General features: G+C 42.3%; 1 protein-coding gene across 1 annotated transcript in view; it reads right to left on the bottom strand.

Annotated features, from left to right (window-relative positions):
- The window catches only part of LOC127575841 (heat shock protein 105 kDa-like), a 62,270-nt gene extending 41,957 nt beyond the window's left edge, over window positions 1–20,313 (bottom strand). The window contains exons 1-4 of the mRNA XM_052026009.1: window positions 19,999–20,313; window positions 5,717–5,774; window positions 2,988–3,125; window positions 349–471 (exon numbers count right to left, since the gene is read on the bottom strand). Of these exons, the coding sequence (XP_051881969.1) occupies window positions 349–471; window positions 2,988–3,125; window positions 5,717–5,774; window positions 19,999–20,105 (426 nt within the window). The 5' untranslated portion in view covers window positions 20,106–20,313. The remainder of the gene's footprint in view (window positions 1–348; window positions 472–2,987; window positions 3,126–5,716; window positions 5,775–19,998) is intronic.
- Between the last annotated feature and the right edge of the window lie 4,266 nt (window positions 20,314–24,579).

Here is a 24,579-nt window from a genome sequence, read left to right as displayed (position 1 = left end):
TGGGCTTGCAGCATATCTGCAGATAGTTATAATTTTGATTACAAAATTGGATTTTGTAAGATTGACAAACAATGTTAAACTTTTTTAAATAAATTAATGATGAGCAAAGTTTGAGAGGATGTTTTGCAAAGTACTTGTGAGACAAAAGGATACCACTGTTATTTAAAATTTTGAACTGTATAGAGACTCTGTACAGTAATTGTACAATGTAAAGTGCACAACTAAAACTGGTGTACACAAAAAGTACATTCCTGAATAATACTACAAATGAAGCTGATTAAAGAATAAGATAAACTTGACTATGTTAATGCCATTAGAATGCAATAATTTCCATGCCTAAAAACTTACAGAAATGACACAATCAGATACAGCCTTTTTCAGATTACTTTCAGCAGTCTCCTTCAGTTTGGTCAGCAACATAGCTGTTATCTGTTCTGCAGTGAAATGCTGTTCTTTATTCATGTACATAACCTACAAGCAAGAACATAAGCAGCTGAAGAACAAGTCAATTTACAAAATAATAATCTTAATGATCTTTAGTTCATTTCTAATTTGAAGTTAACTTGTACTATTTCCCTAAAATAATTGGCAACATGCATATTCCTATCAAACTTCTAATACCTTTCCATCTTAATGTTTTACTTGTGGTTTTATCCTCAATATTCACTTTCTAAGGACCTTGAAAAGAAATTAGCTAGTGTTGAAATACTTGTTCAAATTGGTATTAAATATTACATATGGTACTTCTAGTACTTCGTAATTTCTAGCAGATCAAGTACAAAAAAGCAGCATTCAACCCCTCATATCCTATCACCATAGCCCACAATTTCTTGCACCAGCTCCCAGTTATTTGTTCCCTACTCTGCTGAACCTGTACCATCAAATCGTACTTTACAATGAGGATAGCAACAGTACTTTTTCTACTGTTGGCCATAGCCATTGCAGATACTGGTTTAATAAGGTTGTAGGCTTATTTTGTACTAACTCTGTGGAATCATTCAGGTGCAATACTTTGCTCAAACACTGAAAATATATGGAATTCAAAGTGATTGTTCCCTCTGGAAACCCTGGTTCAATCTTCTAACTCTATCAATACTCATTCCTTTTCCTATGGTACCTCCCCTGCAAATGTAAGAGATGTCCTTCCAAACAATTGAACTCAAATATTCCTTTCCAAGTGATGAATCAATTTACTTGTACCTATTCTAATTGAGTACACAGCCACTGTTGCTCACAATATGGCCCCCTCTTCACTGGAGGAACCAAATGCAAATTCAGTAAACACTTTGCAGAGTATATACATTCAGTCTGTAAACATGAGCCTAAGTTTCCAGGTACCCACAATTTTAGTTCTCCAACTCACTACTACCATGACCTCCTGGTCTTCAGCCTCCTACACTGATCCGATGAAGATAACTCAAGCTTGGAAAACACCATCTCATCTTTTGATGAGGCATATTACTGCCTCTAGATTCAACATTAATTTCAACAATTGCAGGTAATCAACAATTCCAGGTAATCAACAATTCCAGTTTTTATTTCTATCTTTGTCTTTTTTCAAGAAAATGATTATTTCAAGTTTTATTATTTTTCTCCTGTTTATACTTATTCTGGAACACGCTTTTGGTTAGTCAGTCATGCCTTCCCCACTCTCTTTCACTTAGGTCCATTATCACCCCTCATTTAATCTCTATTTCTCCATCACAAATGGCTCTGTTCCCTCCACTTTTCCTCCCTTTTTGTATTCATCTCAAACATTCCCAGTTTTGATGAAAGGTCAGATACAACATGACCTATCAAAGAAACCCTATCTAGAAATGATAATTGCTGCTTAGTCTTGAACTAGTATTGGCTGTGGACTTACCCAGCTTCCACAAACACTTTCTATGTTGAAACCTTAGATACATCAAATTTTGTTGTCACAGTTATGTCCGAAGATCCTGGCACTTGATGCTAGCTATATTCAGCTTAAGTTATTCAGACGTGCTGGGGTCAAAATTTGTATATGTAATTCACCTCTTTTGGAGGGCCAAAACAGCTGCAATGTATACTAATTTCTGGGTGCAAATGAGTAGCAATGGTCACTAGGATATCGGTCTTTATTAATTGTCACAAAATCACAAGAGGTGTGCAGCCAACTGCCAGTGTATAATCACAGAATTCACGCAGTTATCTAGCTTTCTCTACAAGAAAGGAAATATAATAAATGTAACCAGGTATCAGTCAATGAGTCAGATGCAGGTTAAAAACTGGTAGGATCACTAGCCCAACAGTGAATTTTACAGCAAGACCAACATTTATTTTAAAAATGACTTCTATGAATTGCAGCAAACAGTAACTGCATAAAAACTGATCCCAATACATCTTGGCAATAAAAGGCTCCCTTATCTTACAGGTGGCAGAAAGAGCTGGGGTAGCCGAAATCTATTTTGCCCTTACATTGATTCCAAATGAAGGGTCCCGGCCTGAAACATCGACCGTCTACTTCTCTCCACAGATGCTGCCTGACCTGCTGAGTTCCTCCAGCATCTTGTGTGTTGCTCCAGATTCCAGCATCTGCAGTCTTTTATCTCCATCTTGCCCTTACATTTTACCTGATTGGCAAGCTCACTACAAATAGTATGTGATGAAGGAAATAAAATGTTGATTTTTTCAGCATGGTGACAGAGATTCACGTAATGGGTTGGATTATTTTGAACCTGGCCCATTGCTTGCTCTCCCCACCTGCCTACATTTACTTTAGTTGGATGTTGGAGGTCTTGCTGTCCCACTGCCTGACTTTCAGGTGCAATCAGATGTGGTGAGGCCTCAGTGCTGAGAAGGTCGCAAATGGCATACTGCTTAGGCTGACTCCCAGAATGCTTTTATCAAAAGACAAAGCACTCTGCATTGTATCAAAAGCCTAAGAGGCTTTCTATATAAAAAAATTTAAGTTGGTTCTGATTTTCTTGATATACTCAGTAACAAGAAAATTCAAATATACTTGCCTTAATTCCCACACCAGTTTCCATCGGCACAAGGTCAAAAGCTAGTTTATTTTTCTGATTTTGAATAAAAGGATCATTAAATGCTCGACCATGGAACCTTTTGAAGTTTATTATAGTGTTCTTGGCATTTGTGATAAGCTGCAAAGTAAACAGAAAGAACCAAGATTTGACTAGATAATACTAAGTTACATGTTCATAAAAAAGAAAATCCACTTGTTAGATTAGGTCAAGGTTGAAACATCAAGTTTCCACATATAGGCAAGACAGACAGAAAAATAAAAACTTTCTTCAGAGTTCCTCCAGCATTTTGTTGTTTTAACATCTAGAGATTCCAGCACCTGCAGTCTTTTATTTCTCTAATAAAAAAATCTTTCAACTTTATGGAACATAAAATAAAATGGATTTGACTCCAGTACTGCCATTTTAGAGAATGATAGGATTTTCTTCTCATTCTAAAGACAGTGTTGTACTTAGCCCATAAAACATAGAATAGTGCAGCACAGGAACCAGTCTCCTTGGCCCATGACGTCTGTGCCAATCATAATGCCGATTTAAACTGCACATCTGCCTGCACATGGGCTATATTCCTCAATTCCCTGCCTGTTCGTGTGTCTGGCTAAATGCCTCTTAAACATTGTTATTGTATCTGCTTGCACCATTTCCTCTGGCAGCACGTTCAGGCACCTACCACACTTGCCTTGCAATTCTCCTTTATAGTTTTCCCCCCTCACCTTGAAGCTTTTCCCCTCTAGTATTTGACATTTTCAGCCTGGGGGGAAAAAACCTGACCATCTACCCTGTAAATGCCTCTCATAATTTTATACACTTCAATCAAGTCACCCCTCAGTTTCTGACACTCCAGAGAAAACAATCCAAGTTTGTCCAATAGCTAATACTTTCTAATCCTGGTGAACCTCTTCTGTGCCCTCTCCAAAGCCTTCACATCCTTCCAATCATGCACACAATACTCCAAATGTTGCATAACTGAAGTTTTATACAGCTGCAACACAACTTCCTGACTTTTGTACTCAACAACCTGACTGATGAAGGTAAATATGCCGTAAACTTTCTTTACCACCCTATCTACTTGTGTTGCCACTTTCAGGGAACTATAGACTTGCACCCCATGATGTCTCTGTATAACAATCATCCCAAGGGTCCTGCCATTTACTGTATACTTTCCTCTTACATTTATCTCCCAAAATGCAACACCTCACACTTGTCCAGATTAAACTCCATCTGCCATTTTTCTGCCCAGATTTTCAAGGTCTATATCCTGCCGAATCCTTTGACAACCTTCCTCACTATCCACAACTCCACCAATTTCTGTCCTCTAAACTTACTATCAGCCCACCTACATTTTCATCCAAATCATTTATATAGGTCACAAGCAACAGAGATCTCAGCACTAATCCTTGTGGAACACCACTGGTCCGTCACACACCTCCAGTCAGAATATCAGCCCTCCACTACTATCCTCTGCCTTCTTGGCCAAGCCAATTTTGAATCCAATCCACCAATTATCCTTGGATGCCATGTGCCTTAATCTTCTGGATCAGCCGACCGTAAGGGACCTTGTCGAAGGTTTTACCAAAGTCCATGTATACAACATCCACTGCCCTATCTTCATCAATCATCTTCCTTACCTCCTCAAAAAAAAAGTCAATCAAGTTTGTAAGACAACAATTCACATTTTCCAGTGAGGACATCCTAAAGTAAGCAGAGATCACAGATTCAAGTAAGAAAATTAATCCATGAACTTTTTGGGTTGATATGTTAAAATCCCTATAAAGCACCCATTCTTGAGAGCAACAGGCTCAAAAACACCATCTTCATTAGACTCTAGAAATCATTGCTAAGAGATTGGCAGTGGAGGTAGGAGCAAGAATTTATAGGAATGTTCTTTAGGCTAATGAACATGTGCTCAGTTCTACAAGGTGGGAGAGGGGTAAAAAATAGAGCACTAAAATATTAATGCAGAAGTAAAATAAGCTTTGTGAACTGAATGGCATGTTCTGGCTGCTCTGCATACATCTAGTGGGCACTGGCTCATGAGCAACTAGAATGTACACCACTGCCTACACATATTTTCATCCTGCATAACTTATGTCACAAGTTGTAGACATATGTAATGAGTGTCATTTCAAACAACTGAGCACAATTAGCATTTTAAAAAAAATACAAAAGCAGTTTGGAGCCAAATCTTGCAGCAATAGATTTTTAAATGAATTTCAAGTTTAGTTTTTAGAATGATTACCTCCATACACTACAACAAGCATTCTTAAATTAAATCAAACCAGTTACAGCAGAGAATTAGCTCAAGCCCCATAATTTGTAAGGTTTTAGTTTCAAATTTCAACTTTGGTTAGCTACAAGTTCTGGAAAGAACACTAACAATCATGATCTCAGATCACAGAATACACTAAAGCTATAACTGTAAATGTGACTTCACACTGTAATTTCAGTTTTCTTTTTCCCAACCTACATCTTCATCTAGTTTTACCACATCCACAAATACATGCAAAGGAATATTTCGCAATTAATAGTTATATTGCAAAGTTATTATATGAAAAACATTACCTGTGATTTAAGAAGTACCTAGCCATATTTAATTAATGGCAATTACAATTATAGATTGAAAATAAATAAAATGATACTATTTACACATTATCAGTCTATGGAAACCTTCCCATTAAGAACAAGGGAAAGAGGGAAAGAGAAAGTCATACCTGACTTTTAGCTGCAATTCCAACTGCCCTGTTCTTACAGCCAAAAGATACAACTGAGCTGGAAAAAAATAAGAATTTTATGTATCTGTACTTGAACTGCAAAGCAAATAGAATTTAATTAGTAATCTGGATAAACTGCTTCATGCTGCCATATGCATTCTGTTCTTTAGGAAAGGGAATGAGAATTTGTCCCATGTTCAACATACATAGGTAGGAGGAGACAATTAAGCTAATCAGATCACAGGTAACTTCATTAGAGCTGTTGATGCTCAGCCATCGAGTTTATTCGAAACGGATTGATAAATTTCTGTAATTATATGACTCAAAGGATATAGGGATAGGGCAGGAAATCACATTGAAGCAAAGAAAGAAAAATCAGCAGTGATTGTGCTGAATGGTAGAGTACGTGAAGGGGGATTACAGAAGCTTACTATTGCTTTACTTTCTCACATTCTACTCTGAGAACAATCAAGGCCGTGCAAAATTACATTACAAATTTTCCTAATGCAGTATATAACTCCATTAATGGGACACACTCAGGACTTTGGTGGCACTGGATTGACAGATTTCTAATTAATACTCCAACACATTTTTAATTTTTGTTTTAAATAAAAAGACATTGAGGTAGTAAAAAACTTTCCAGTGAAGCTAGTAAGCTTCAAAGGAGTGAGGGAATCAGGGCACTGGTGAGTCTCAAGAGAGCACAGGAAACAGAACCCCGTAAACTGCTCTGTCCTAGATGGAATTTCATGAATGGTTTTGCAGCTACATTCATCCAGGCATGAACTATTTTCCATCAGGTTCATAATATTGCATTGAGGATGATGGAAAAGATTTTGGGATGTCAGAAGGCAAATTACACACTATAGGATGCCCAGTTTTAATTTGCTCATGGCTACAGGATTAGTGGCTCTTCAAGTTGAGGTTCTGGTCAATGCTGATACCCCCACGATGACAACAGGAGTTTCAACCATAGTAATGCCACTACATGTCTGGATTAGGAGATTGGGCTCTTTCTTGATGTTCATTGCCTGGCATTTGTACGACATGAGCACTACAGTTATACTGTATGCTGGCGTGAACTTTTTCCATTGAGGATTGTGATCAGAATTAAATGGTTGGGCCATCCTCACAAACATCCACAATTCTGACCTTATAATGGAAAGAAAGTTATTAATGACATAATTGTAAATGGTTAGGCCTAGGACACTTTCCTGAAGAGTTCCTGCAGGAATGACATCCTGGGGCTGGAATAACTGACCACTAATAATTAGAATCACCTTCCATTGTGATGTACAACTTTAACCATTGTAGTGTTTTTTTTTCCCCTTTGATACCAATTCACTTAGTTTTACCAGGGTTCTTTGATGGTAGATATGGTCACATTCCACACAATGTCAAGGGCAATCACTCTCACCTCAGCAAACCATGCTCAGGCTAAGGCTACTCGTGAAGCCAATCTCAAAAGCTCTAGAAAGATATCAGCAATGCCAATTCTGCAGAATCCTCCAAATCTACTGGCAGGATTACTGAACCAATATCAGCATCTTCCCATAGGCCTTCAATTCCAGAATTGAGGCAATAATTACACTGTCAGCTTTGATGAGCAGGCCATATTCCTCATGAGCTTGACAACAAACTTCCAAATCAGCAACTTCTACTCAGATCTCCACCATGGCAAGAAAAATACCATGGCAAGAAATTAGCTGGTGGACAGAGGAACTGATTAAAGAATGTTCTCAGAAAAGAAAATAGGTGCAGGAATAGGCACATGGTCCCTCAAGCCTGCCCTGCCATTCAATTTGATCAAGGCTAATCTGCCCCAGGCTTAAACTCTCCTGTTCCAGTTCACCATAGCCCTCAATCTTTCAAAAATTTATCTACCTCCGCTTTAAATACCTCCAATCCAGCTTTCAATAACCTCAGAGCAGAGAATTTTGGATTTTTGCCATATTCTTCAAGAAGTTTTCATGGCTTCCTTTAAAAATTGTAACATCCCCATTGATTGCCATGAACCCCTGACCCAAGGGCCATTCAAAATGGAGAAGGACAATTTGGTATGGCATTGAGAACTCAGAGCCTATTCTTTGGGAATATGCAGATGCTGAGCACAAACAGATGAATGAGTGCACATTTCCCAAAATTTTCACCTGCCTGCCTTGTCAAGCATTTCCTGCCTCATTTGCAGCAGTCTGCAGGACCCACACTGACTTCATCAGCAATCTCAAAACCCACAGACAGGAGTGAAAAGCAAGTAATCCTCAACACCGATGGAATGCCAGAGGAGGTGAAGGATGCCTGTTTTTATATTCTACAAAACAGAATTAAGAGCAGGAATATACCAACTCCAATTAAGCTATGTATCATTCCCACTACAAAATACTGAAAGATCTAAAACATATGGGTCTAAGTAACTGTAAAGCCACAGCCACAATTACTCCTGGGCAAACTATCTGACCCCAAATAAAAAACAATAATTTTATCCATTTTCCTCATATAATAAACTTCTTGAAATATTCACATTTCTTGAAGTGATACAGCATGGAAATAGGCCCTTTAACCTACTGGGTTGATGTCTGACCTCAGATACCTAGCGATACTCATGCCATTTTCCAATGCTCAGCCCATAGCCTTCTCTACCATGGTACTTCAAGTACTTATGTAAAACGTTGTTAGAGTATCTGCCTCCAACCACCCCCTCAGACACTGTGTTCAAGATGTTTATCATCTTCTGGACAAAGCAGTTTTTCATCAAATTCCCTCTAAATATCTCCTATGTCTTAGCTTAAGCCAATGGTTACAGAGTCCTCTGCTAAGATGAAATGTTTCTCACCATCAACTCTAACTATACCTCTCAGGTTCCCCCTTCAGCCTCCTTTGCCACATTAGCTACTTGTACTGCTGCCTTTAGGAATTCTTGGACGTGTACAAAGTGCCTATGTTCCTCGGCACTTCTTAGGCATCGACCATTCATTGTGTATTTTCGTGCCTTAGCAGTTCTCCCAAAAATATACATCACCTCACATTTTTCAGGATTAAATTCCAACTCCCATTTCACCAACTCAATAACATTCTGCACCACAGATTACACTCCTCACAATCAATAACACCGCCAGTCTTCATGTTATCTACAAACTTCGTAACTATAGCTCCGACATTCACATCCAGATCCTTGCATCTGTAATAAACAGCAAGTTTTTTTTCTTCTCTGACCTTTCTGGTACACTGCTGGTCACAGGCTTCCAATTGTGAAAACACTGCTCAACCATCATTCTCTGTCTCCTATTGCCAAATTCAGACCCAATTTGCCAAATTATCCTGGATCCCATAGTTTTTTATCCTTTGGATCAGTCCCCCATGCGTGACCTTGTCAAAGACCTTACTGAAGTCTATGTAGGCTGCATCAACTGCACTATCCTAATCAACACATCCCTGATAACTATATGAGGTGCATCCAGCTGCAGCTCCTAGCAGAGCTGTTAGGGAACTGGAGATGCAGTTAGATGACCTTCAGGTCCTACAGGGTAACGAGGAGTTCATAGATAAAAGCGACAGGGAGGCAGTCACTCCTACTGATAGGGGATTCCACAGTAAGAGGGACAGACAGGAGATTCTGTGGATGTGAAAGAGGCTCCCGGATGGTATGTTGCCTCCCAGGTGCCAGGGTCAACAACGTCTCGGATCAGGTCCACAGCATTCTGAAGGGGGAGGCTGAACAGCCAGAGGTTGTGGTACATAATGGTACCAATGACATAGGTAGGAAAAGAGAGGAGGTCCTGAAGAGGGAATATAGGGAGCTAGGAAGCTGAAAATCAGGACCTCAAGGGTAGTGATTTCTGGATTGCTGCCTGTGCCACGCGCTGGAAAGGGTAAGAATAGGTTGATTTGGCAGATGAATGAATGGCTGGGGAATTGGTGCAGGGGACAGGGTTTCAGATTTGTGGATCATTGGGATCTCTTCTGGGGAAGGTACGACCTCTACAAAAGGGACAGGTTACACCTGAACTGGAGGGGGACCAATATTCTTGCGGGCAGGTTTGTTAGAACTGTTGGGGAGGGCTTAAACTAGTTTTTCAGGGGGATGGGAACCAGAGTGATAGGTCAGTTTGGTACATTTAGTGTACAAGTAGATGCAGAGTGTAGAAAGACTGTGAGGAAGGATAAGCATTCGAAAGGGTAAAATTGCAGTCGGTTGGGCTGAAGTGTGTCTACTTTAATGCGAGAAGTATCAGGAACAATGGTGATGAACTTAAAGCATAGGTAAGTACATTGAACTATGACGTGATGGCCATTGCAGAGACTTGGCTGTCACAAGGGCAGGAATGGCTGCTCGATATTCTGGGGTTTAGATGTTTCAAAAGGGACAGGGATGGAGGTAAGAGAGGTAGGGGAGTGGCTTTGCTGATCAGGGACAGTGTCACAGCTGTAGAAAGGGAGGATGTCCTGGAGGGATCATCTACTGAGTCAGTGTGGGTGGAAGTCAGAAACAGGAAGGGAGCGATCACTCTATTGGGAGTATTCTGCAGACCCTGCCCCCCCCCCCCACACCCCCCAATAGCAGCAGAGACACTGAGGAGCAGATTGGGAGGCAGATTTTGGAGAGGTGCAAAAATAACAGGGTTGTTGTCATGGGTGATTTCAACTTCCCTAATATTGATTGGCACCTCCTTGGTGTAAAGGGGATAGATAGGGCAGAATTTGTTAGGCGTGTCCAGGAAGGATTCCTGCCACAGTATGTGGACAGGCCGACTAGAGAAGTACGTAGTACCAGGTCCAAAATGGCCAATGAGCCTGATCAGGTTTCAGATCTCTCTGTGGGAGAGCATTTTGGAGAGAGTGACCATAACTATTTGACCTTTACCATAGCCTTGGAGAGGGATAGGAGCAGATGATATGGGAAAGTATTTAATTGGAGGAGGAGGAATTACGATGCTATTAGGCAGGAACTTGGGACCGTAAATTGGGAACAGATGTTCTGGGGAAGTGCACTGCAGAAATGTGGAGATTTTTTAAGGAGTACTTGCATGAGGTTCTGGATAGGTTTGTCCCATTGAGGCAGGGTAAGGATGGTAGAGTGAAGGAACTGTGGTTGATAAAAGACAGAATATCTTGTCAAGAGGAAGAAAGAAGCTTACCCAAGGTTTAGAAAGCATGGATCAGACAGCGCTCTGGAGAGTTACAAGGTAGCCTGAAGGGAGCTTAAGAATGGACTTAGGAGAGCTAGAAGGGGGCATGAGAGGGCCTTGGTGAGTAGGATTAAGTAAAACCCCAAGGCGGTCTACATGTATGTGAAGTATAGGAGGATGACTAGAGTGGATGACTAGGTAGGACTGATCAGGGATAAAAAGAAGAAACATGTGCCTGGAGTCAGAAGAGGAAAGGGAGGTCCTTAATGAATACTTTGCTTCAGTATTCACCAGTGAGAGAGACCTTGACGTTTGTGAGGATGGCGTACAACAGGCTGATACGCGAGGTCATGTCGATGTGAGGAAAGAGGATGTGCTGGAACTTTTGAAAAACATTAGAATAGATAAGTCACCAGAGCCATACAGGATACATTCAACATTATTACGGAAAGAGAGGGAAGAGATTGCTGCACCTTTGGCGATGATCTTTGCGTCCTCACTGGCCACAGGAGTAGTGTCAGATGATTGGAGGGTGGCAAATGTTGTTCTTTTGTTTAAGAAAGGGAGTAGGGATAACCCTGGGAATTATAGACCAGCGAGTCTTACTTCAGTGGTGGGCAAATTACTGGGGAAGATTCTTAGACACAGGATTTATGGGCATTTGGAGAAGCATAGGCTGATTAGGGACAGACAGCATGGCTTTGTGAGGGACAGGTCATGTCTCACGAGCCTGATTGAATTCTTTGAGGATGTTACAAAGCACATTGATGAAGGTAGAGTAGTGGATGTGGCGTACATGGATTTTAGTAAGGCATTTGATAAGGTTCCTCATGGAAGGCTGGTTCAGAAAGTCAGGAGGCATGGGATCCAGGAAAACTTGGCTGTGTGGATTCAGAATTGGCTCACCCATAGAGGACAGAGAGTGGTGGTAGATGGAGCGTATTCTGCCTGGAGGTCGGTGACCAATGGTGTTCCGCAGGGATCTGTTCTGGGACCTCTGCTCTTTGTGATTTTTATAAATGACTTGGATGAGGATGTGGAAGGGTGAGTTAGTAAGTTTGCTGATGACACGAAGGTTGGTGGTGTTGTGGATAGTGTAGAAGGTTGCTATAGGTTACAACAGGACATTGATAGGATGCAGACCTGGGCTGAGAAGTGGCAAGTGACAAGTGTGAAGTGACAAATGAAAAGTGTGAAGTGACACACTTCTGGAGATCCAATGTGAAGGCAGAATACAAGGTTAATAGTAGGACTCTTAACAGTGTGGAGGAAAAGAGGGGTCCACGTTCATAGATCCCTCAAGGTTGCCGTGCAGGTCGATAAGGGTTGTTAAGGATTATGGTGTATTGGCCTTCATTAGCCAAGGAATTAAGTTCAAGAGCTGCCAGGTAACATTGCAGCTCTATAGATCTCCGGTTAGACCACACTTCAGTTTTGTTCAGATCTAGTCACCTCATTATAGGAAGAATGTGGAAGCTTTATAGAGGGTGCAGAGAAGATTTACCAGGATGCTGCCTGGATTGGAGAGCATGTCTTATGAGGATAGGTTGAGTGAGCTAGGGCTTTAATCTTTGGAGAGAAGGAGGATGAGAGGTGACTTGATAGCGGTCTACATGATAAGAGGCATTGATCAAGTGGACAGTCAGACACTTTTTCCCAAGGTGAAAATGGCTAACATGAGGGGGCATAATTTTAAGGTGATTGGAGGAAAGTACATGGGTATGTCAGAGGTATTTTGTTTTGACACACAGAGTGCTGGGTGCATGGAACGCACTGCTGGCAGGGGCTGTGATGGCAGATACATTAGGGACATTTAAGAGACTCTTAGATAGCCACATGAATGACAGAGAAATGGAGGGCTATGTTGTAGGGAAGGGCTAGATAGATATTAGACCAGGATAAAATGTCAGCACAACATTGTGGTCCAAAGGGCCTGTTCTGTGCTGTAATATTCTATTAACATAGTTAGTTACCTCCTCAAATAATTTAATTAAATTAGTCATACAGGATCTCCCCTTAACAAAGCCACACCAATTATTCCCTATCAATCCCCATTTTTGAAATGCAGATTAATCCTGTCCCTCTAAGCTACTGAGAGCATTATAGATGAGACTTTTACTGAGGTGGTCACATCCAAGATGCAGGCTTCACATAGATGGGTGACCAGTAGGAAAAGTAGGGGAAGTAGGCAAACAGTATAGGGTTCCCCTGTGGCCATTCCCCTCACTAACACGTATACCTCTTTGGATACTGTTTTTGGCGGGGGGGGGGGGTAGGGGGGAAATTATCTTTCAGGGGCTAGAAGCAGCAGTCAGGTCTCTGGCAATGTGACCGGCTCTGAGGCTCAGAGGGAAAGGGTACAGTCAGACAAGGCAATCGTGATAGGAGACTAGATAGGAGATTCTGTGGCCACAGAAGACACACCAGGGTGATGTGTTGCCTCCTGGGTTTCAGGATCAAGGATGTCTCCGAGTGGTTGCAGAACATTCTCGAGGAGGAGGGCAAACAGCCAGAAGTCATTGTACACGTTGGTACAAATGACATGGGTAGAACAATGGATAAGGTCCTGCAGGACGTGTATAGGGAGTTAGGTAAGAAGAAGCAGGACCTTGAGGGTAGTGATCTCTGGATTACTCTTGGTGCCATGTGCTAGCAAGGTCAGAAATGGAAAGATAGGCCAGATGAATGCCTGTCTGAGGAGCTGGTGCAAGGGTCAGGGATTCAGGTTCTTGGAGCATTGGGACCTCTTCTGGGGTAGATGTGACCTGTACAAGAGGGACAGGTTGCACTTGAACTGGAGAGAGACCAATTTCCTTACAGGGAAATTTGCAAGTGCTACTTTGGAGGGTTTAAGCTAGATTGGCAGGGGAGTGGGACTCTGAGCAGGAGCAAGTCATGGGATAAAACAGTAGCCAGCAAGAGTAAATTTAGTAATCAGGACAGCCAGTGGCACACTTAAGGGAGAGAAAATACTCAGTTAAGCTGCATTTATTTCAATGCATGAAGCTTAATAGGTAAAGTGCCAAACTCAGAGCATGGATTGGCTCTGGGGACTGGGATGTTACAGCCTTTACAGAAACATGGCGGAAAGACTGGCAGCTCAGTATTCCTGGATACAGATGCTACAGGCGTGACAGAGGTACAGGTAAGCAAGAAGGGGGTGTTGACTTTTTGATAAGGGAGGACAAAACCACAGTGCTTTGGGACAACATTCTTGGGGGATTGTCCAGTGAGGCCATGTGAGTAGAACTTAGAAACAAAAAGGGGAGGGTCACTCTAGTGGGGCTGTATTATAGGACCCCCAATAGTCAGTGGGAACTTGAGGAGCAGGTATGTAGATAAATTGCTCATAGCTGTAAGAATAATATGAGGGAGATTTTAATTTCCTGAGTATTAACTGGGCCACCCAGAGCGTTAAGGGCCTGGATGGGTGGAATTTGTGAAATGTATGCAGGAAGGTTTCCTGAGTCTATATATAGAGGGCCCTACTTGAGAGGGTGCAATATCATACCTCTTCTTGGGGAACAAGGCAGGGCAAGTAACTGAAATGCCAGTCAGGGAGCACTTTGGCTCTAGTGACCATAATTCTATTAGTTTTATGATAGCGATGGAAAAAGGATAGGACAGGTCTACAGGTTGGGGTCCTAAACTGGAGAAGGGCTAATATCGGGGGAATTAGGCAGGATCTAGCAGAGGTCAATTGGGTGAGCCTGTTTGAAGAGAAAGGAATGAATGGCAAGTGGGAGGCTTTTAAGAGTGAGGTATCAAGAGTCCAAAGGCAGCATGTTCCTGTTAGGATGATGGGTAAACCTGGAAAATTTAGGGAACCCTGGCTGACAAGAGATATTGAGGCTCTGGTCAAGACAAAGAAGGAAGCATACATTGGGTTTAGGAGGTTGGGGACAAGGGAATCCCTTGATGACTATAAAAAGGTTAAGAATATACAAGAGGGAAATCAGGAGGGCAAAGAGAGGCTATGAAATGGATCTGGAAGGCATGGTTAAGGAAAATTCTAAGAGATTCTATAGATATATTAAGAGTAAAAGTGTTGCTAGGGAGAGAGTAGATCCTGAGAGATTAGCAGGGCTACATACAGTATATTCGAACCACAGGAGATGGGTGGGATTTTTAACGAATATTTTTCCTTGGTATTTATTGAGGAGAAAAATCATGGTTGCTCAAAAGATAAGGGAAACAAGTGGAGATGTTTTGGAGGAAATTCATTTTACCAGGGAGGAGGTACTTGCAGCCTTACAGCACGAGGGTGGATAAATCCCCAGGGCCTGACCGATTGCATCCTCGAACTTTGTGGGAGGCTAGAGGAGAAATTGCAGGGGCCCTTGTGGAGATACTTGCTTCATTGTTAGCCACTGATGAAGTTCCCAATGACTGGAAGATGGCTAATGTCATTCTATTGTTTAAGAAGGGTAGTGAGGACAAGCCAGGGAACTACAGGCTGTTCAACCTGGCATCAGTGGTGGAGAAGTTATTGGAGGAAGTTCTGAGGGACAAGATCTACCAGCATTTGGATAGACAGAGTCTGATGAGGAGGAGTCAGCATGGCTTTGTATGTGGTAATTTGTGTTTGACAAACCTCAGAGTTTTGTTTTGGAAGAAGAGGTAACCAAAAGGGTAGATGAGGATAGGGCATGGATGTTGTCTATTTGGACCTTAGCAAGGCCTTCGTCAAGGTCCCACATGGTAGGATGGAGTGGAACGTTAGGTCCTATGGAATCCAGGGAGAGCTAGTTAGGTGGATTCAAAATTGGCCTGGAGGTAGGAAGCAGAGGGATGTAATTGAAGGTTGTTTTTCAGAATGGAGGTCGTTGATTAGTGGTGTGCCACAGGGGTCAGTGTTGGGACCTTTGTTATTCGTTATTTATATAAATGATTTGGATGCAAATGCACAAGGCTTGATCAGCAAGTTTACAGATGACATGAAATTCAGTGGTGTTGTTGGTAGTGAAGAACATTGTCGTAGATTACAGGAGGATCTTGATCAGTTAGGTAAAGTAGACCAAGGAGTGACAAATGGATGTCAATACAGGTAAGTGCGAAGTGATGCATTTTGGAACGTCACACCAGCATAGAACATACTATGAATGAACATAGAACATTACAGCACAGTACAGGCCCTCCGGCCCACAATGTTGTGCCGACATTTTATCCTGTTCTAAGGTCTATCTAACCCTTCCCTCCCACATAGACACATGAATGATGGAAAAATAGGAGACTATCTGAGAGTCTATTGAATGTCGCTAATGTATCTGCCCCCACAACCTCTGCCGGCAGTGCGTTCCACACACCCACCACTGTGTAAAAAAAACTTACCCCTGACACCTTCCTCAAATCACCTTAAAATTATGTCCCCTCATGTTAGTCATTGTCGCCCTGGGGAAAATGTCTCTGACTGTCCACTCAATCTATGCCTCTTATCATCTTGTACACCTCTATCAAGTCACCTCTCATCCTCCTTCTCTCCAAAGAGAAAAGCCCCAGCTCACTCAACCTATCCTCATAAGACATGATCTCCAATCCAGGCAACATCCTGGTAAGTCTCTTCTGCACCGTCTCTAAAGCTTCCACATCCTTTCTATAATGAGGCAACCAGAACTGAACACAATACTCCAAGTGTGGTCTAACCAGAGTTCTATAGAGCTGCAAAATCACCTCGCGGTTCTTGAACTCAATACCCCGACTAATGAAGGCCAACACTCCATACACCTTCTTAACAACCCTATCGACCTGTGCAGCAACCTTGAGGGATCTATGGACATGGACACCAATATCCCTCTGTTCCTCCGCACTGTTAAGAGTCCTGCCAATAACCTTGTATTCTGCCTTCCAATGCGATCTCCCGAATTGTATCACTTTACACTAATCTGGGTTGAACTCCATCTGCCACTCCTAAGCCCAGCTCTGCATTCTATCAATATCCTGTTGTAATCTACAGCAACCTTCTACACTACCTACAACGCCACCAACCTTCGTGTCATCAGCAAACTTACTAACCCACCATTCCACACCCTCATCCAAGTCATTTATAAAAACCAGAAAGAGCAGGGGTCCCAGAACAGATCCCTGCAGAACACCACTGGTCACTGACCTCCAGGCAGAATATGCTCCATCTACCACCACCCTCTGTCTTCTATGGGCGAGCCAATTCTGAATCCACACAGCCAAGTTTCCCTGGATCCCATGCCTCCTGACTTTCTGAATAAGCCTTCCACAAGGAACCCTATCAAACACCTTACTAAAATCCACGTACACCACATCCACTGTTCTATCTTCATCAATGTGCTTTGTAACATCCTCAAAGAATTCAATCAGGCTCGTGAGACACGACCTGCCCCTCACAAAACCATGCTGTCTGTCCCTAATCAGTCTATGCTTCTCCAAATGCCCATGAATCCTGTGTCTAAGAATCTTCTCCAGTAATTTGCCCACCACTGAAGTAAGACTCACTGGTCCATAATTCCCAGGGTTATCCCTACTCCCTTTCTTAAACAAAGGAACAACATTTGCCACCCTCCAATCATCTGGCACTACTCCTGTGGCCAGTGAGGACGCAAAGATCGTCGCCAAAGGCGCAGCAATCTCTTCCCTAGCTTCCTGTAATAATGTTGAATATATCCTGTATGGCCCCAGTGATTTATCTATCCTAATGTCTTTCAATAGTTCCAGCACATCCTTTTTCCTCACATTGACATGCCCTAGAATATCAGTCTGTCATACACTATCCTCACAAACATCAAGGTCTCTCTCTCTGGTGAATACTGAAGCAAAGTATTCATTAAGGACCTCCCCTTCCTCTTCCGACTCCAGGCACGTTTCCTCTTTTATCCCTGGTCGGTCCTACCCTCACACTAGTCACCTTCTTATTCTTCACATACGTGTAGAACACCTTGGGGTTTTCCTTGATCCTACTCACCAAGGACTTCTCATGCCCCCTTCTAGCTCCCTCCTGGCTACCTTGTAACTCTCCAGAGCCATGCTTTCTAAACCTTAGGTAAGCTTCTTAGGTAACCTTAGGTAACTAACCTTAGGTAAGTAATGGTAGGGCACTAGGGAGTGTAATGGAACAGAGGAACCTAGGAGTATAAGTGCATAGATTGTTGAAAGCAGCATCACAGGTAGACAAGGTGGTGAAAAAGACATATAGCACACTGGCCTTCATCAGTCAGGGGACTGAGTATAGGAGCTGGGACATTATGTTGAAGTTGTATAAGCCATTGGTGAAGCTGCACTTGGAGTACTGTGTATGGATTTGGTACCCTATTATAGGAAAGGTGTGGTTATACTGGAAAGGGTACAGAAACGATTGAGTATGTTGCCAGGACCAGAGGGCCCGAGTTATAGGGGGAGGTTGGCCAGGCTGGGTCTTTATTCCTTAGAAATACAGGAGAACAATCGCCAACCTTATACAAGAGTTTAAGATTACGAGAGGTAATAGATAAAGTGGATGGTAACAGTCTTTTCCCCAAGGTAGGGGAGTCCAAAACTAGGGGGCATAGGTTTAGGGTGAGAGAAGAAAGATTTAAAATGGACCCGAGGGGCAACTTCTTCCACGCAGAGGGTTGTGAGTATATGGAATGAGCTGCCAGAGGAAGTGGTTGTGGCAGGTTCAATAGTATCATTTAAGCAGCAATTGGATAGGTACATGGAGGGGTGGGGCTTAGAGGGATATGGGCCAAACGCAGGTAATTAGGACTAGCTGGGTGGACAACGTGGTTGGCATGGACTGGTTGGGCTGAAGGGCCCGCATCCGCGCTGTATTGCTCTATGACTCTAAAATATTTCGGCATCTAATTTAGTCACATGCATATATTTCTGTCTCAATTTGGCACGTTTTAAAAGTTGATTATAAATGGTGCATTTTGTTTCCAGATGTGCCATCCAAGAATTATTTAATATGATTCGTTACCTGGGCACCAGTGATCTAAATGAACTGGTGCTTGACAGCATTGGCCGTCGGAAACAGTGACGGTCTCTCCACCGAGATCACTGTAGTTTAAAATTTGACCTTTGTGAGCGCGTCCTGAAGCCAGTGACAGGGTCACGCTGCCGCTAATCACAAATTCTGAGCCACGTTTGTAAACAGATTCTGTACCGAGACATTCTCTGCATTTCTCCCTGCTGAGCGAATTAATAGTACATTTCTGCACATCTGCACTGTCCTGCCGGACTGGCCGAGATAGCGATGCCAAAGGGCATCCTGTTGTCCGTGCACCGTCCTGCAACAGGACACCTCCCAGCAAAATGTGCACGGCCCCGGAGGCGCCGAAACATTAGCGAGGCGCAAATGAATTTTTGAACGTATAAAAAAAAGCTAAAGACGCTTAAAAATTGAATATTTTCAAGTCCTGAAAACAATAACCATGACGAATATTCATCAGAAGTCCATCAGTCACAAATTAAAGCAGCTCTTTCAAACCTTCATTAAAAGAAAACAACCGATAATTTCAGGTGCCTGCATCAAGCACCTGTAACACGGGTGTATCGATTGTTTAAATCGCGAATTATTTTTGCATTTTAAATTGATCGGGCTCAATACACGAAGACAGTACCATCGCTTCTTCCGCGTTACTTTTAAAAATGAATAAAACGTGCATGTTATACATGTGCTCTCAGCAATTAATCCAAGATGCGAGAACACTTGCATCAGAAACGAGCGCATTTGTTTGGAACGTATCTAGAGGATACTCGCTGATTTTTATCGACCAGTTTCTCGAAGTTTCCAGCATACTGTGGATGCACTTAATCCACCTACTAAGCGAAACGTCAATTCTAATAAGGGACGATATTTTACATGGTGCTTTTTTTGATCTCAGATTAAGGAATACATACTTAAGACATCAGAGTGTTTTCAAAACCCCTCTAATCATTTTAGACTTCAGCATCTTCCAGTAAACTCCCGAAACGTTAATAGGAAAAAAAATTAAAATGCCAATAAGAATGCAGACTAAATGTAAAATATTTGACTGAATTTGACATAATACTATAAACAGAAGCTAACTAGTGCACATTGAGCAAGTCTGCTCAACACCGCGAATCCATGTTAAGGAGGCGGCTTAATATTTCAGCACACCTTCGCGAATGTAAAGTGAACCATATACAGTACCTATTTTAAATTGTATGCTTTATTAAACTACTTACGGGGTACATCGGTCGCTGTACTCATTGGCAATGGTCTCGATGCCTCCCGCTCTAGCGATGGCGATGTAACAATTTTGCATTCCAATATCAAACCCGACCACTGACATTTTTACTTATTCAAGGTAATATTTACAAGGTATCTGTTTAATCCTGTCAAGTTACAAATGACGTTTACGCACCGACTACTAACAACACGGCTCTCTGCTGCCTCTCTAACCTACCAGCATTGCCGCTCGTGTAATTTAAATACTGAGCGCGGAAGAAACTTCCAGAAACTGTCAGCGTCCCCCGCAACTCGCGCCCCCCCACCCGTTTGATCCGCATGCTCCGGGCTTTCCACCCAATCACGGTGAGCGACCCAGCTGGTTCTCCGCGGTCACCATGACGACCGCTGACGCTCCGACGTGCAAAAGAAGTTCCGAGAGCTCGCTGGAAGCTTCTACCGCCCTGGCCGCTCGGTAGAGCTGAGAGGATTGCAGTAGTCCAGTTAAAAGCGATGTTCCACCGTACGGGAAGGGTGTGTACCGAGGATATTGACGCATAATTTACAACCAGAAAATTCCAGACTCTCATTGAGCTTCGTGGTTATTAATCTGAAGGGATTTTTTGGTGTAAAGGTCGATCTACACTCCCGTGTGCTTTAGGGCACACAGACTAATTTTTAAAATATATTGGTTGGGAATCCCTATTCCACCCACCCCCCGCCCCTCCACTTTGCCTACTTTCTCCACTTTGAAGGAGTTAACAATTAGAGTCATACAGCACGTGAACAGGCCCTTCGGCCCAACTCCTTCATGCCGACCAAATTGTCTAGTTGAGCTAGTCCTATTTGCCTCATATCCCTCTAAACTTTTCCTAAAAATATACCTGTCCAAATGTCTTTAAAATGTTGTAATTGTACTATAGAACACTACAGTACAGAAAACAGGCCATTTGGCCCTTCTAGTCTGTGCCGAAACTTTATTCTGCTAGTCCCATTGACCTGCACCCAGTCCATAACCCTCCAGACCTCTCCCATCCATGTATCTATCCAATTTATTCTTAAAACTTAAGAGCGAGCCAACATTTACCATGTCAGATGGCAGCCCATTCCACACTCCCACCACTCTCTGAGTGAAGAAGTTCCCCCTAAACCTTTCCCCTTTCACCCTAAAGCCATGTCCTCTCGTACTTATCTCTCCTAATCTAGGTGTAAAGAGCCTACTTGCATTTATTCTGTCTATACCCCTCATAATTTTGTAAACCTCTATCAAATCTTCCCTCATTCTTCTACGATCCAAGGAATAAAGTCCTAACCTGTTCGATCTTTCCCTGTAACTCAACTCCTGAAGACCCGGCAACATTCTAGTAAATCTTCTCTGCACTCTTTCAATCTTACTGATATCTTTTCTATAGCTAGGTGACCAGAACTGCACACAATACTCCAAATTTGGCCTAACCAATGTCTTATACAACCTCACCATAATATCCCAACTTCTATACTCAATACTTTGATTTATGAATGCCAGGATGCCAAAAGCCTTCTTTACAACCCTGTCTACCTGTGACGCCACTTTCAGGGAATTAGGTATCTGAACTCCCAGATCCCTTTGTTCCTCCACACTCCTCAGTGCCCTACAATTTACTGTGTATGTCCTACCTTAATTTGTCCTTCCGAAATGCAACACCTCACACTTGTCTACATTAAATTCCATCTGCCATTTTCTGGCTCATTTTTCCAGTTGGTCCAGATCCCTCTGCAAGCTTTAAAAGCCTTCCTCGCTGACCACAATGCCTCCAATCTTAGTGTCATCAGCGAACTTGCTGATCCAATTTACCACATTATCACCTGCTTGCACCACTTCCTCTGGCAGTTCGTTTCACACACCCACCATCCTCTGTGTGAAAAAGCTACCCTTCAGGTCCCCTTTATTTTTCCCCTCTCACATTAAATCTATTCCCTCTAGTTTTAGACTCCCCTACCCCGAGGAAAAAGACTGTGACCTTTCACCCCATCTATGCCCCTCATGATTTTACATACATCTATAAAGTCACCCATCAGCCTCCTACACTGCAGGGAAAAAAGCCCCACTCTATCCAGCCTTTCCTTATAATTCAAGCCTTCCAGTCCTGGTAACATCCTTGTGAATCTTTTCTGCATCCTTTCCAGCTTAATGACATCCTTCCCTATAGTTAGGCCACCAGAACTGCACACAATACTCCCAAGTGTGGTCTCACCAACATCTTGTATAGTTCTAACAAGACGTCCCAACTCTTGTACTCAATGGCCTGACCGATGAAGGGGAGCATGCCAGATGCCTTCTTTACCACCTTGTCTATCTGTGTTTCCACTTTCAGGGAACTATGTACTTGCATCCGAAGGTCACTCTGTTGTACAGCACTCTCCAGAACTGCATCATTTACTGTGCTAGTCCTACCGTGGTTTAACTTCCCAAAATGTAACACTTTGCACTTGTCTGAGTTAAATTCCATCTGCCATTCCTTGGCCCACTTTCGCAGTTGTACTAGATCCTGTTGTAATTTTGAATAATCTTCATTGTCCACTATGCCAGTAATTTTGGTGTCATGCACAAGCTCACTAACCATGTCAACAACATTCTCATCCAAATTGTTAATATAGATGACAAACATCAGTGGATTCAGTACCAATCTCTGCGGCAACTGCTTGTCACAAGCTTCCAATCTGATAAACAACCCTCCACTCTCACCCTCCGACAACTACCATGAGGCCAATTTTGTATCCAATTGGCTAGCTCACCCTGGATCCCATGTATTCTAATCTTCTAGACCAACTTACAATGTGGGACCTTGTCAAAGGCCTTGCTAAAGTACATGTAGACAATGTCTACTGCCCTGTCCTTATCAATTCTCTTGGTTACCTCTTCAAAAAACACAATCAAATTCATGAGACAAGCTTTCCCACACACAAAGCCATGCTGACTATCTCTAATCAGTTCTTGCCTTTCCAAATGCAGGTAGATCCTGTCTCTTAGAATTCCCTCCAGTAACCTTTCCATCAGAGCATCACATTTATGTAGTCTCCTTAATATGATATGATGACCGGGCTTATTACAATATTATTAGGCAGGAACTGGAGAAAATGGATTAGGACCGACTGTTTAAATCCACATCTGACATGTAGGAGTCTTTTAAAGGCCAGTTGTTTAGAGTTCAGGACCAACATGTTCCTGTGAGGATGACAGATAAGGTTGCCAAGGTTTGGGAACCTTGGATGGCAAGAGATGTAAGTTTAGTAAAAGAAAGGGAAGCATATGTAAGGTTTAGGAAACTGAAATTAGACAAGGTCCTTGAGGAATATAAAGGAAGCAGGAAAGAATTTAAACAAGAAATTAGGAGGTTTTAAAGAGGCCATGAAATGTCCTTGTCAAGTAGAATTAAGGAGAATCACAAGGCATTTTATACATTTATTATGAGCAAAGAAAAGGAGGGAATTCATGCGTGGAGCCACAAAGAGGGTGAAAGCCTTAATGAGTACTTTGCCTTGGTATTCACCAAGAAGGACATGGAAGATGTGAGATTAGGGAGGGGTATGTTGATACTTCTAGAGCACGTCAGTATTAAGAAAGAGGAGGCGTTGGTTGTCTTGAGAAAGATTAAGGTGGATAAGTCCCCAGGACTTGATGAGATCTATCCCAGGATACTGAGGGGAGGGGATTACTGGGTCTTTGAGATGTTCATATGCTCTTTAGCCATGGGCAAACTGCCAGCAGACTAGAGAATAGCTGAATAGTTGATGTTAATCCTTTGTTTAAGAAGGGCACAGGGACAAATGAGGAAATTGTGGGCTGGTAAGCTTTACGTCAGTGATTGAGAGATGATTCTTAGGGATAGAATTTAATCACATTTGGAAAAGCATGTACTTATTAAGGATCGGCAGCAAAGCTTTGTGCAGTGGAAGTCTGATTGAGATTTTTCACAAGGATGATTGATGAAGCAAGGGCAGTTGATGTTATCTGCATGGATTTTAGTAAAGCATTTGACAAGTTTCCTCATGGTAGGCTGGTCCAGAAGACTAAATCACGTGGGATTCGCAGCGAGTTTGTAAGTTTATACAAAATTGGCTTGGTCACAAAATTGGCTTGGTCACAAAAACCAGAGGGTGATGGTAGAGGGGGTGTTATTCTGACTGGAGATCAGTGGTATTCTGTAAGGATCATTGTTGGGATGTCTGTTGTTTGTAATACATAATATATTTATGATTTGGATGAGAATGTAGGTGGGTTGATGAGGAAGTTTGCAGATGATATGAAAATTGGTGGATAGAGATCAGCCAGAAATTTGGACAGAAGTGGTAGATGGAGTTTAATCCAGACAAATGTGAGGTGGTGTGTTTTTGGAGGACAAATGCAAGAGAAAAGTGTACAGTAAATGGCCCTTAGGAGCATTGATATGCAGAGGGATCTTGGGGTGCTAGTCCATACCTCCCTGAAAGTGAAATCACAAGTAGATAGGGTGGTAAAGAAGGCATATGGCATGCTTGCCTTCATCAATTGGGACATTGACTATAAAAGTTGGCAAGTTATGTTTCAGCTGTATAAAACATGGTGTCATGACAACAAC

The sequence above is a fragment of the Pristis pectinata genome, chromosome 11 (assembly GCF_009764475.1).
Source record: "Pristis pectinata isolate sPriPec2 chromosome 11, sPriPec2.1.pri, whole genome shotgun sequence".
Lineage (NCBI taxonomy): Eukaryota > Metazoa > Chordata > Chondrichthyes > Rhinopristiformes > Pristidae > Pristis > Pristis pectinata.
Note: the sequence above shows the minus strand (reverse complement) of the source record. Positions and strands in the feature narration are given on the sequence as shown.